Source organism: Antechinus flavipes, chromosome 3 (assembly GCF_016432865.1).
Source record: "Antechinus flavipes isolate AdamAnt ecotype Samford, QLD, Australia chromosome 3, AdamAnt_v2, whole genome shotgun sequence".
NCBI classification, from domain to species: domain Eukaryota; kingdom Metazoa; phylum Chordata; class Mammalia; order Dasyuromorphia; family Dasyuridae; genus Antechinus; species Antechinus flavipes.
In genome coordinates, this window is record NC_067400.1 from 559,743,585 (window position 1) to 559,757,040 (window position 13,456).

The following is a 13,456-nucleotide window of genomic DNA, read 5'->3' on the forward strand; positions in this document are numbered from 1 at the left end:
ATTCTGTTTTTCCCTTCTGACCCTTTTTTATCTGTTGAAAAGGCAAACAATATATCAATTATACATGTGAAGCCATGTTGCAAAAGAAAACACACACATAAGAAATATAAAGTGAAAAAAGGTGCTTCAATCTGCATTCAGAGTTCATCAGTACTCTAAGGAGGTGGATGGCAGTTTTCTTTGGAACTGTGTTGATTAGAGGAGCTAAGTCCTCCCAATTGATCATCCATACAATATTGTTGTTACTGTACATTGTTCTCCTGGTTCTGCTCACTTCACTTCGCATGAGTTCATATAAGATTTTCCAGGTTTTTCTGAAACCATCCTGCTTGTCATTTATTATAACACAAGAGTATTCCATTTCAAATCATATACTACAACTCACTCAGTCATTCCTTAATTGATCAGCATCTTCTCAATTTTCATTCTTTGTCACCATAAAAAGAGCTGCTACATTTTCATACAAACAATTGCTTTTTCCTTTTCTCTGGTTTCTTTGGGATACTTATCTAGTAGTGGTATTCAAATAGTACAAATCAAAACCTTTCCCATATCAAGAATATTTCTTCTCCCCAAATCTTCTCTTCTCCAAATATATCCCAAGCCAAGGACATAGTGATCTCTGCTTCTGTTAACGTACTTTATAAAGCAGAGAAGTGTGATAAAAATGAGCTTTCTCTTATTGTGAGTAGAAATGGACTATATTATTAAATGACTATGTATAATTTGGGGAGATTGTAAGGTTTGGATCTGAACTGGCACTTCTCTGGTACAAGTGACTAGTTTTAGTATCCAGAAAACAAAATTAGGTGAATCATGTTAAATATTGATTGGATCCCACAGATGTCAGTCTTACCTATCCTGTAAAAGGGACAGAGCTGAGGTCCAAGGAAAGTTACCAGCAGTAGGATTGTAGAGGGAACTGCCAGGTGCATGGAAAAAAATCTGAATTGGGAAGAATGTCCCTACTCAAGACTTTTAGAAGGGCCGAGTGGAATAGCTAGGTTTGGTGATCCTCTCTGGAATTCAATGGAATAACAGATAAACTTTTCACCAAGAGTCACCAGCCTAATCTCTGGCTCAAGGAACAGGGAAGCAGACAGAGAAGTAAGGACCATTTATTGTCTATTTTATTCTGAGCACTGTGCTAATCCCTTTATAGTATCTCATTTGTCTCATAACCCTGGTAGGTGGTTATCTCTATTTTACAGTTGAAGAAACTGAGATAGGATTTAAGTGATTTGTTTAGGGTCTTATGTTAGTGTCTGGAGTGTCATTTGAACTAACATCTTCCTGACTCCAGACCCAGCGCTTTATGCATGAGTTAAGGTAAGGGGGCAAATCAATGAAGCAGTTAGATGGAGAACATCCTTACAACATTATCATTTTGGATTTTGTACCTTTCCTCTATTCCATTTTGACCTGTAATACCACATGCAACCTTGTTTTGTCTAAATAGACATTAGGAGGGGGCTTCCAAAGGCTCATAATCTTTTTCTATAAAGCTTTTTATTTTTATTTTCAAAACATATGCACACATAATTTGACAACATTGGCCCTTGCATAGCCTTGTGTTTCAGATTTTCTCCTCCTTTTCCCCACTCCCTCCCCTAGATGGCAAGCAATTCAATATATGTTAAACATGTTAAAATATGTTTATCCATGTTAAAATGTGTTATATAAAATGTTAAATTGATTAAATCAAATTAAAATTTTAAATTAAAAACTAAAAAATAAATTAATGTTAAATTAAATTTTAAAATGTTAAATCCAAGATTTAATAAACATATTTATACAATTCTCTTGCTGCACAAGAGAAATCAGATAAAAAAAATTAAGTAAATGAGTAAGAAAATAAAATGCAAGCTAACAAAAAAAAATTGTGAGAATATTATGTTGTGATCCACATTCAGTTCCTACAGTCCTCTCTCTGGATGTAGATGGCTTTCATCATTACAAGATCATTAGAACTGGCATCAATCATCTTTTTGTTGGAAAAAGTCATGTTCATCAGAATTGCTCATTGTATAATATTGATCTTATTGTACACAATGATCTCCTGGCCCTGCTCATTTCACTCAGCATCAGTTCATGTCTCTCCAAGCTTCTCTATCATCCTCCTCCTGATCATTTCTTATAGAATAATAATATTCCATAACATTCATATACCATAACTGATTCAGCCATTCTCTGACTAATGGGCATCCACTCAGTTTCCAGTTTCTAGCCACTGCGAAAAGGGCTGAAAGGCTCATAATTTTGGGGGGGATAGATAAGGGACAGAGATCTTGGACATGAATGATGATCTTGAAGATTCATCAGCTGAAGTCTTAAAGATCCGGTTTCTCACTATCCATGTACTTTTGGACAAGTTCCTTATGTTTACTGGACCTGTGTCCCCTATCTTTAGAATGACAAGTTGGACTAGGTGATATTTAGGTCCTTTCCAGGTCTAAATCTAGGTTTCTATCATTCAGGTATTTCTTCACTGAGAAATGTTATTTTACCTTGGAGGCAGGGATAGGGAAAGATATAAAAGTTGGCCTTGGTATGTTCCTGGGAATCTTCTTGATTTCTCCAGGTATGAACTTGCTACTCTAGTAACACATGTATGCTATGGCTTCATGGGAGCCTAATCTCCCATAAGACATAAACATGTACCTTATTCCATTTATGTGGTCTCTTCAAAGATCACGCCATGTGTGTTGTGTGTGCCAGGAAGCATTTGTGCATTACTTCATGGAAATGTGCTACATGTTCTTGGGAAATCTGCTCAACCATCAGTTCAGCACAAATTGATTCATTGCTCCTGCTGTACCTAAAATCTTTGTCCTTGTTTCTCCATCTCCTCCTGCTTTAGTCTGTCTTCTCTGGATCAGATCTCAAAGCTCACTCCCATCCCATTTCCCATTTCCGGGAGTTCGGGATCTATAGTGTTCTCACCAGTATTCCTAAAATTATATTCTCTCCCCCACCAAAAGAAATTAATGTACACTCCTAATTGTGCAGATTTTGTCTCTGTCATCTTGTTTCCCATATTTAGAAACTTGAAGCTATCTCATTTTCATTTATCTAATAAAGCATTTCTTGACCTGGGGTCCATGAATTTTTTTTAATATTTAAAAATTTGAAAACTAGCTTTTCAATAATGAATAATTTATGTTTTCTTCTTTTCAGCTCCCCTTCCCCACACTGGAAAAAAAAAGGGGAGGGGGAAACCTTATTGTAACACATATGCAAAGTCAAGCAAAACAAATACCTATGTTGGCCATATCAAAAAATGCATCTCATTCTGCATGTCTGTCACCTTTCTTGTCAGAGGTGTTCGCCTTCTTCATCAATGTACTTCTGGAATCACAGCTCATCATTGCATTGATCTGAGCTCTTAAGTTTCTCCTTACAATGTTATTTTTGTGATATAAATCGGAGCTTCTTAAACTATGGGTCAGACTCGATATGGAGCTGCATAACTGAATGTGGGGGTTGCAAAATTATGATCATCAGTTTTGTATACCTATTTTATATAGCTATTTACTAGGAGTTGTATGAACATTTCTCATGTGAAAAGAGATCACAGATGGAAAAAAATTTAAGAAGCTCTGGTATCATTCTCTACATTCTAATCATTTTCCTCTGTCAGTTCATACAAGTTTTCCCAATTTGCTTTGAAATAGCAAATTTCATAATTTCTGATGGATAATATTCCATTATATGCATTTACCCAATTGATAAGAACCCTCAGTTTTCAGACCTTGGAATTACAATAAGTCATACTGTTCAATATAATTTGTTTCTTTTATGATCTTATGTATTTTATTTTATGCATTTGAAAGGGGAAGGGTCCAAAAGCTTCACCATTCTGCCAAAGGAATTCATGACCCATAAAAATTAATAACACCTGCTTTTTATACAAACAGTCTAGCTTTATAATATTCCTTCAGAAACATTTATCACATCCATCCTTTCATTTCTGTTCTCAGAGTCATTGCCCTACAATTACTCATTACTATTACCTTCTTTTCACTTTCATTCTTTCCTCCAACCAACCTGCCCTTCATACAACTGCCAGAATAATATTTATGTTAGATCTCATCATGGCAGTCATTTTCCTCAAAATTCTTTCATAACTCCATTTTGCCAGTGCAATGAACTTCATTTTCCTATGTCTGGTATTTAAGGCTGTCTACAGTGTAGCTCCCTTCTTTACTTTTCCAGCCCTATTTTGTAAACTTACCCTTCCCTACATCCCACCATCCAGCTGAACTAGAGTTTCATCATCCATAAAACATTCTCCAGGCTTTCCTTTCTCTGCTCACATCATTCTATATGCTTGAAATTCATTCCTTGCCTCCCTTTCTCCCACCTCTTAAAATCATGCTCATCCTTCAGTTCAGATGCAAACTGCTTTAGGTAAACGTTTGATTCTTCCAAATTGGTAATGATCTACTCCTCCTGACTCTCACATCAAAATTTTTACATTTCTTATGTACTTACTAGGTATCATTATATCGTAATTATTTCTGTATGGATCCCACCCTTTTGCTAAATTGTAAGCTCCAAAGTTCAGAGCCTGGACCTGTCTTGAAAGGCCTATCCTCAACCGCTATTTTTCTAAGAGCACCAACAATTGTTCCAGGATTTATATCTGCTAGTTCTCTTCATACCCTAGGATTCATCCAAGTGTGGTGACTTGACCCATTGAGATTTTCTGGGTATTCAATGACCAATTCAGCAATGTCTTGGGTTTCTATTCTGTTAAAAATTCTATTTGTTCTTGTCTGAAGATATGAAAAATAGAAGCAAAGTAGAGTTAAATAAGTCCTGGAAAAAAATTGATGAATTAAAAGGGCAGTTTGTAAATATTTAGAAAAAAAGCAGTGATCACAAATATCAATAATAGTTCAATCAATAGTAGCAATCAATATTTAATAGTAATCAATAATCACTCAGACTGCCATTTCTTTTTTAAAATAATATTATTATATTGGAGTCATCAATGGAGTATTGGATATGGTGTCAAAAAAAACGAGTCCTAATCCTGCCTCTGACACTTGTTAGATGTGAAATCTTTTTGCCTCAATGATCTTCAAGCAATCCCCAAGCATGACCCTATAAAGATATTATAATCTGCATTAATAGTAGGAACTTTTATACTGAGGTCCTGCTATATTAACAATAATACAGATAGACAGACAGACAGACACACACACACACACACACCCCTTTATATTATATAAGGCATGATATCCTTGTGGATAACATATAAAGATGTGAGCTGGATGACAGTGTAAGAGAGATATTCAGAAGTGATTAACTCTGTCCAAAGAGGGAAGGATTTTAACAAGGGGAAGAAGGGAAATAAGGAAAAAGGGAGGTCATTTCAAAATATAGAACAGTGTGAATAAAGACACAGAGTCAGGAAAGCTTGACATATGTATTGTAGATGGCAAAATTCCACTTTATCTGAATGGATGTTGGACTAGATGACTTTTAAATTGCCTTCCAGCTCTAAAATTATGATTTATTATTCTTGGATACCAATCTGGAAGGCTGTATCTTGGGGAGTGTGCCCTTCTGATCCCTGAAATCAGTCACTGGTCTGGGTCTGTTCAATATGTTTATCAGTGACTTGGAGGAAAGCATTAGTAGCATGTATACTTATCAAGTCTGCAGATGACATATTATAAAGGAGAGCTGCAATATTGGATGATTGAATTATTTTCTGGAAAAATCTTGATAGGCTAGAAGAATGGACCATATCTAGTAAGATTAAATTTAACAGAGGTAAATACAAGTTTCTACACTTGGGTTTTGGGGAAAAAATACAATGTACAAGCAAAAGCAGAATAGATGCAAAAGTGATCTAGAAATTTTAATGGATTGTAAGTTCAAATGTGAATTAACAATATAATATAGCAGAAAAAGCTTATGAAATCTTCACATTAAGAAAGGAATAGTATCCAGAGGGGGGTGCTGCAATGTTCTGGTCACTTGACAACTGGAGTATTATGTCCAGTTCTGGATGTCAAATTTTAGTAAAAGGACATTGACAAGCTGGATTGTGTATAAAGAAAACTAGTCAAAGGCTTGTAGATTAGTCACATAAGAATTCTCTGAAGGGACTGGAAATACTTGGAAATAGTAGAGTTAGGGAATCTATGATAGTTTACTTCAAGTATTTGAAAAGTCGTTACATGGAAAGTGGATTGAACTTGTTTAATTCTGAGGAGCAGAAATGGTAGCAATGAGTATAAATTACAGAGAGCAGATTTCAGTTCTGTATAAGGAAGTACTTCCTAAGCAATTAGTTACAGCAGTCCAAAGATAGAATTGTCTGAAGTGCTGATGAGCTAGCTATTCCTTGTTGGGCTGGTTCCCCTGTTCCCTCACCCTGTTCTTGCACAATGGTTGCTTTCCCAGATGGCGGCCTTGGAGGGGTAAGTTGGACGCAACCTAGTGGTTTAGAATCTGATGATTTAGAAGGAGCATTGTCGGGGCTCTTGTGCCTAACTGCATCCATGAGAAAAATGACATAACATTTCTATAATCCTGTAAGATTCAGGAAATGCCTTACAAATATCTCATTTGATCCTCAATTATTCCTCTTTTACAAATGAGGAAATTGAGATAGAGATCAAGTGATTTGCCCAGGAAAACATAACTAGTTTTCTGAGTTTGAATTTGATGTAAGGTCTTTCTGACTTCAGATCCAGCACTGTATCCATTACCACCTAACTGCCTCTAGTGGGAACGGTAAGACCTGGGTTCAAGTCTCTTACACTACTGAACTGTGTGAGATGGGCCACTCCCTTATTCAGTACAACTTGATAAGCTACACATTAGAGATGATTGAACTACTTATTAAACATGTTATTTGCAAAGCATTTATGTGTGTGCTGAGTGCTGGAGGTAATCCCTGATCTCTGAGAGCTTCCATTCTATATAGAGACACAATGTATATAGAAGGTTTCAGCTGTAAGATTGAAAAGTCCCACATTCTTTACAGTGTAAGGGCAAAACAGATGGTAATGGTTATGATTGTGCAATCATTTCAGTCATGTCCAACTCTTCCTGATCCCATTTAGGGTTTTCTTGGCAAAGTTACTAGAGTGGTTTGTCATTTCCTTTTCCATCTTATTTTACAGATGAGAAAATTGAGGCAAACATGGTTAAGTGACTTGTCTAGCGTCACACAGCTAGGAAGTATATGAGAAAAGATTTGAACTCAGGAAGATAAGTATTCCTAACCTTAGGCACTACTGTGCCCCCTAGCTTCTCCATAATGACAGTCATAGCTCTTCTTTAATGTCTGATAAAATATCAATTTCTGCTGGTGAATTATTTGTTCTGTCAAGAACTTTATTTTCTGGGTCTTAGGTAGCTATGGCTGTAGCACCTGCATGGGCAATTGCTGGATGGCATCTTCACCTGGGTTTCTTCCCAAAATGATGGCTGAGGGAACTGGGCTAGAAGTTTTGTCATTCCCAGAGCACTTGGACTCAGGGTCTTGAGCTGTCTCCATCTAGACCTGAGAGGATGTGATGGTGGTGGTAGTCCAGGATCGGCACATTCTGCCTTCCATCTCTTTCAGGGTATTTTCCTGCTTTAGCTAAGCTTGTCTGTCCTATGTGGTGAAGATGACTGGTCCATAAGCATTGAAGTTATTTCCTCAGATGATGACTTTTAAGACTGAGTTGGAAAGAGGGTTAATGCCTTGGAAGGAACTGTCACTCCTAGGGCTCCTGAGCTAATTGCTTCTTGGTACCCATTGATTGGCAATTGTTGCTGCTGATAAAGTAGATCCCTTTCTTATAATGACCTACCCTCAATGATGCCTGTGGAAGTTGGGCTGGAAGCAGAATTGGAATGTACTGCTATCTTCAAAACTCTTGGGCTTAGAGACCCTAGTCCATCTCCATCAAGATCTGAGGGGAGGTGGTAGTCAAAGTGGTGGTGGAGCTGACCTGATTTTCCTGGCACATGTTGCTTCCCATATCGTCCTCAGGCTACCATACTGCTTCAGCTTGATGTGCTGCTGATCACAAGAGGCATTTTCTACACCAGGAACTTCCCACACCTATAAAATCATAAATACTAGAACAATTATAATTTTTAAAACACCCCTCCCAATATCATGAAAATCTGCCAGAGTGGAATTTGATATACAAATTGTCTATTTTTTCAGACAAGTTTGTCAGAAATACACCTATTCTAACTGGAAGAACTATTAGTTTACTATTTCTTTTGTGTCATTCCCTCCTCCCCTTCCCTTAGCTTCCTCTAGTTTCTCCTGAGAAATAACTAGACCACACAAATACAGCATCTAACGAGCACAGAGACAGTTTGTTTGCAAGTAACTTGTTTTTCCCCTCCTTCAATTTTTAATGACTCTGGCAGCAGTGTTAGGGCCAATGTTAGGAGAACCCAGGAGAGGGGGAGAGATTGATTTATATCTTGCCAAAGTGAAGGGAGGAGAGGTCCTGGCTTCCTCACTAACTTGAAATAAAACTCAGTGGGAGGATGAAGAAATCAAGATGGCCAATGGTTTATAGAGAAGCAAAGATCCATTTTGATTCTTTCCATTTTCTCCTTGCTGCTGCACTTTCTTGTCCTGAAGCATTGTCCATAATTTTTTATTGCCAATCATTTACAAGCTTTTATTATTTACCATGTGTTTAGGTAGAAATTGATGCAAAGACAAAAGTGACAAGGACTCCTGCCCTTGAGAAGCTTATAATCTCAACAGAAATGACATATTCATCTATCTATATGTTTATATATACACACATACAGAATAAATGTGTGAATAATTGAGGGAGGAGGAAAGCCCTAGCAGAGGAAGAATCTGGAAAATTTCATGTTAGAGGTAGCACTTTGACCTGAGCCTTGAAGAAAACCAGGAATTCCAAAAGTGGGGAGAACATATCAGGTATGATGGCCAGCATGGAACATCATGCTTAAGTACTACTAAATAGTCCAATATGGCTGAACTATCAAGTGCATATAAGGAAGTTAAATCTAAGAAGACTGTAAAAATGCAAAAAGGACAGTTTATGAAGAGCTTTAAATGGCATATGAGTTTACATTTGATCTTAAGGAAAATAGGGAGCCATTGGAATTTCTTGAGCAAGGGCATGACATGATAGAACCTGTGTTTTGGATAAATGGATTTGGCATCTATGAGGGAGATGGAATAGAGACTTAAGACAAAGAAAGCAGTTAGAAGATTATTGCAATAGTCCAGGGAAGAAGTCAATGAGGGCCTTCTTGGGCTAGGATAAATGATTTTATGAGTGGAAATCGACTAAGTTACAGGAGAGTTTTTGTGAACATAAAATGACAAAATTTAGCAACTGATTGGGGTAAAGGGAATGAAGTAGAGTGAAGATGGAAATTGGGTGACTAGAAGGATTCTGGGACCCTGGACAGTAATAGGGAAAGACAAGCCTGTCCTTTGAAGGCAGGTTTGAAAGCCAGACTGGCTCACTCTTCACCCTGCATGACTGTGCTACTGTCAGGACCTGCTGGGGGAATGCAAACTCATTTTAAAATAAAAATGAGCCAAACAGAATTAAGCCAATAAATCTGATGGCCTGCATCACATAAAGCGTTGCCAAGCCAAACAGGACCTTTGAGGGTTGTCGGGGCTGCTGGGCTCCTGCATCTTTAGCAGAAATAATCTAGTAGAATAGAAGGTTGGCCCAAAGGGACCGGCTGTCAGGGGCCCTCAGCTTTGTTTGTCGTGAACTGGTTGTGGTGGGAAGACCCGTGGGCCTAGGGACACTGAGTTGGGCCAGGGGCAGTTAGGGATCAGGGCGTATCAACCACCGGGATATGCCCGGGACACCAACCCATAGATTATAGGAAGTGGAAGCAGGGCAGAGGTAAAGTCCCCAAGGCTCTCCCTCACTCTGTCATCAGTCACAGAGCTTCTGATACTGGAAGAGAGGGGAAGAACCCTAGCAGCTGGGGTTGGGAAGAAGGGGCATGGCCAGACCCTGGCTGGCCAGACAAAAACGGGTATCAGCGGCCTTGTTGCCTTAGGCTCTCCCCCAGCGGTTTGGCCGCCCTAGAGTCTCTTCGGGTTCCCTTCCTCTTTGACTGCACTGTCTCCAAAGCGGCTGCCTCCAGCCCCGGGTTAGTTCTCCCGGGAGGCTCTGGCTCCGCCTCCGCCTCCCCGGTCCTGAGCAGGCAGAGGCCGCAGGGTCTAGGAGATGCGGACTTCGAAAAACTTAAGCCAGAATTCCACTGCTGACCACGGGTGGGGGAAAATGCAGGCGCTGAAGGGCGTCCGGAGGAGCGGCCGCAGCACCGCGGGAGGGGAGCGGAGTGCAGCGGTGCGGAGCGCAGGGCGTCCCTGTTCTTTCCTGCGCTCTTGTGTCCCTGAAACCCAAGCGTACCAGCGCTGAGCCCCCGGGGACCGGGCGGGAAAGGCCGGGGATTGGGGAGACAGTTAAGAACTGTCGGGTTTTCATTCGTGGCAGCCCGAGAGGAGTGTAACTGCAAGGGAGGTTTGGCGGAAGAGGCTGAGGAGAGCGCGAGATTTGTCTTCCCCTCAAAATACAGGGGGATTATGAATTGCCATAGAAAAAGCACTAGCTTGGGCGTCAGAAGACGTGGGTGCGAAAACACTACTCTTACTTACCTGTGTGCCCTAGAACTAGACATCTCCATCTGGCCCTCGTTTGCCTCATCTGTAAAAATGGAAAGGATCGACTAGAGCGTCTTTCAGATCCCTGAGCTATGGACCTTTCCTGATGCCCTTCCACTCCCAGGTCCCTTATCTCATCCCCAGGATGGGGCTTCGGAGGCTGGAGGAAGATGTGCACTGGGGTGATGGGTGGCTCGGAAGAGCGGTTGGCTCGAGAGTCAGGAAAGGCAGATGAGGATGGGGGAGGGTCTGAGACCTTTCTCCCACCCCCACCCCCTTCCTGAAGGGGTCTCGTGCCTAGACTGCCCAGTTGTGAACGCCTCTGGCCAGGAGAGGATCGGAGAGGGGAGAGGGGTGGTGTTCCATTAGTGAACTAGCGTGGGGGAGTGGGGGGAGTTGAGGGCGGGTTATCCGGGCTGCGGCTGCCTTATTTCCTTGCTGTGGCAGCCTCGGGAGGAAGGGGCCCTGCCGGCCCCTGGCTCCCCCTCTCAGCTTGTCTCCAGTTGTTATTCTGCCGGCCCAGTTGCCAGGATCCTGAGCTCCGGGGATTCCACGGTTACTAAGCTACTAGGTTTGTTGTCTTTTATTTTAAAATATTTTCTTCTGGGGGAGGGGGGAGGGGGGCAAAAGAAAAGGAAAGCAAATAAAAAAAATCTAAACAACCCCTCCCCCAGAACACACACACACACACTCATACACCCATACAAACAGACACACACACACTTCACACACAAACATTCATAGCCTTGTAAAACAATTGTCCTTGGAGGAGAGGAAAATCTGACCCCCTATACTCCTGTATCCCCAACTCGATTTCTGGTGAATGAGGGGTTGTGGATGGTCTGTCTTCGAGCCCTGGGCAGGCAAGGGCCCTTCTGCAAAGAGAGGAGGATGATGGCCAGTGGGAACGGGCTCCCTTCTCCCACGGTGGCCACCAAGCGCCCCTCACCCCTGGGCCCGTTCCCCAGGCATATCTGGATCCACCAGGACACACCTCAAGACAGCCTGGACAAGACCTGCCATGAAATATGGAAGAGGGCCCAGGGCCTTCCAGAAGCTTTCCAGCCTAGGACAGGGGCAATGATACCAACACAGCCCACTTCTGCCCCACCTGGTGCCCTCAGAGACCAGGACAGCACTTTCCAGGATGAGTGAGTGTTTTTCCCCTGCCATGATAGAAACTTGGGCTGGGGGACTCTGAGCATCAAAAAAGTCTTATTCCCTGGGAGGCAGTTGTTTGTGGAGAATATATCCCTTGGCTCCTTAACCACAGCCACTCTATGGTGGCTGACCTTGTATTCTCCCTACTTCATATCTCACATTTCCCTCTAGGTTTTCCAATACCAACAAATCAGCATATCGGGCTCCCAAGCCTCAGGGGCTGCAAGGAATAAAGCCTTGGGAACAGTTGTACCCTATGATGATTGGGACACCTTCTGGGACTATCCCGGGATGAAGGGGCAATTTTTCTCCCTTGCCTGCTGATATCATTTCTCCACTCAAAACCTTGAATATGAGAGGCAAGAAAGTTGCATTAATTAGAGCTAGAATGATCTGCCAGCCCCAGAGATCTATCTGCCTCCAGGGTTCCCAGGATTCTCCTCAGAGATAGTTTTGAGATGGGGATTTCTTGGGAGATGTTTTTCAGAGATACTCACTTTCCTTTTCATTACATAAACTGATGATCTTGGTGTGGAGCCACATCTGGAATCCCCCAGCTTGGGAAGCAGCTGTCCCATTCAGCCGCTACAGAAACCTCTCCAAAAGCACACATCAAAATATTTACTGGGAAAGCCCTGACATAGTCAAAGACCATAATAGAAAATTAACACATTCTAGAAGATGGTTGTAAATATGCCTATTTCCTGCTGGGAAACCCTGTATCTGGGAGTGTCGAGTGTCTATACTGGGGCAAAGGTAGGGGGTAGGGGGAAGCAGGGGAACAAGAGCTGGGGAATAGGGAGGAGAGACAGGAGAGGAAGTGAAAGGCAATGATTCATTCCCTTATTTAGTCCTTCCTAAGTTTCCTATCTTCAAAGGGTGTTGCAAACTTGAATTAATTACTCCTCACAGCATCCCTGCCAGGCAGATAGTGCTGTCCCCATTTTACAGATGGATTAAGTGTTAATAATTAAGTGCTAATTAGAGGCTAAGTGATAATTAAGTGTTGTAGGCCCCAGTGTATGGTTCTGCACAGTGGAGAATAGCATTGGGGAGTTGGTAGAATCTTTGCTTGCTAATCTAAGCAGCACCCAGGCAATGGCCAGCTGTTAGCAGCTGTTTATAGGCTGTTGCAAAGCTTACCTTTGGATCCCAGAGAATAGAAAGTCCTAAGCACATCAGTGCTTGAAGATGCAAACAGCTCGGCTGCTTCCTTTCCCATCTCTCCTGTTCTGCAGTCTTTGTCAGAGAAAAAGGAAGTTAAAGGCACTTTGTTCTGTCTGCTTCAGCTGCATTAAGAGAAACAAATATCCCAAGCTTGGTACAGCTGAATAGTACAGAGCTGCAGGCAAATCTGCCTGAATACTGAGCTGATCCTTGGCAGAATATCCGGGTCCTTCATTTTACAGAGATAGAAACAGAGAGGGCAGGTGATTTGCCTAAGACCACACAAGTGTGCAGCATAGCCTAAATCCAAACTCTAGCTCTCTCACATCAGGGCTTTTTTTTTCTTCCATTGAACTACATTGCTTCTGGATAACTAAGTCTTCCCACTTCAAATTAGGCAGTTGTAACAAGCAGTAATGAATCTGCAGACAATTCTTCAAATCTAAGTTTGACTTATCCACTTGGTGGATTGGTCAT

The 13,456-nt window shown here is 41.3% G+C and overlaps 1 protein-coding gene and 1 long non-coding RNA gene across 5 annotated transcripts in view; one reads left to right on the forward strand and one right to left on the reverse strand.

Moving 5' to 3' along the window:
- Positions 1–4,957: 4,957 nt before the first annotated feature.
- Positions 4,958–10,741, reverse strand: LOC127555386 (uncharacterized). Its single transcript, XR_007952207.1, has 3 exons — positions 10,646–10,741; positions 7,965–8,077; positions 4,958–5,109 (listed from the first exon to the last, which is right to left on the reverse strand). It is a non-coding gene; the product is annotated as an uncharacterized LOC127555386 (long non-coding RNA).
- Positions 10,742–11,150: 409 nt separating this feature from the next.
- Positions 11,151–13,456, forward strand: part of C3H1orf94 (chromosome 3 C1orf94 homolog) — a 65,845-nt gene continuing 63,539 nt past the window's right edge. For 3 of the 4 annotated variants that reach the window (XM_051987631.1, XM_051987632.1, XM_051987634.1), the window contains exon 1: positions 11,245–11,802. In XM_051987631.1, the coding sequence (XP_051843591.1) occupies positions 11,489–11,802 (314 nt within the window). In that variant the 5' untranslated portion in view covers positions 11,245–11,488. Of the gene's footprint in view, positions 11,223–11,244; positions 11,803–13,456 lie in introns of those variants that run through there. The other variant, XM_051987633.1, reaches the window with a different exon arrangement.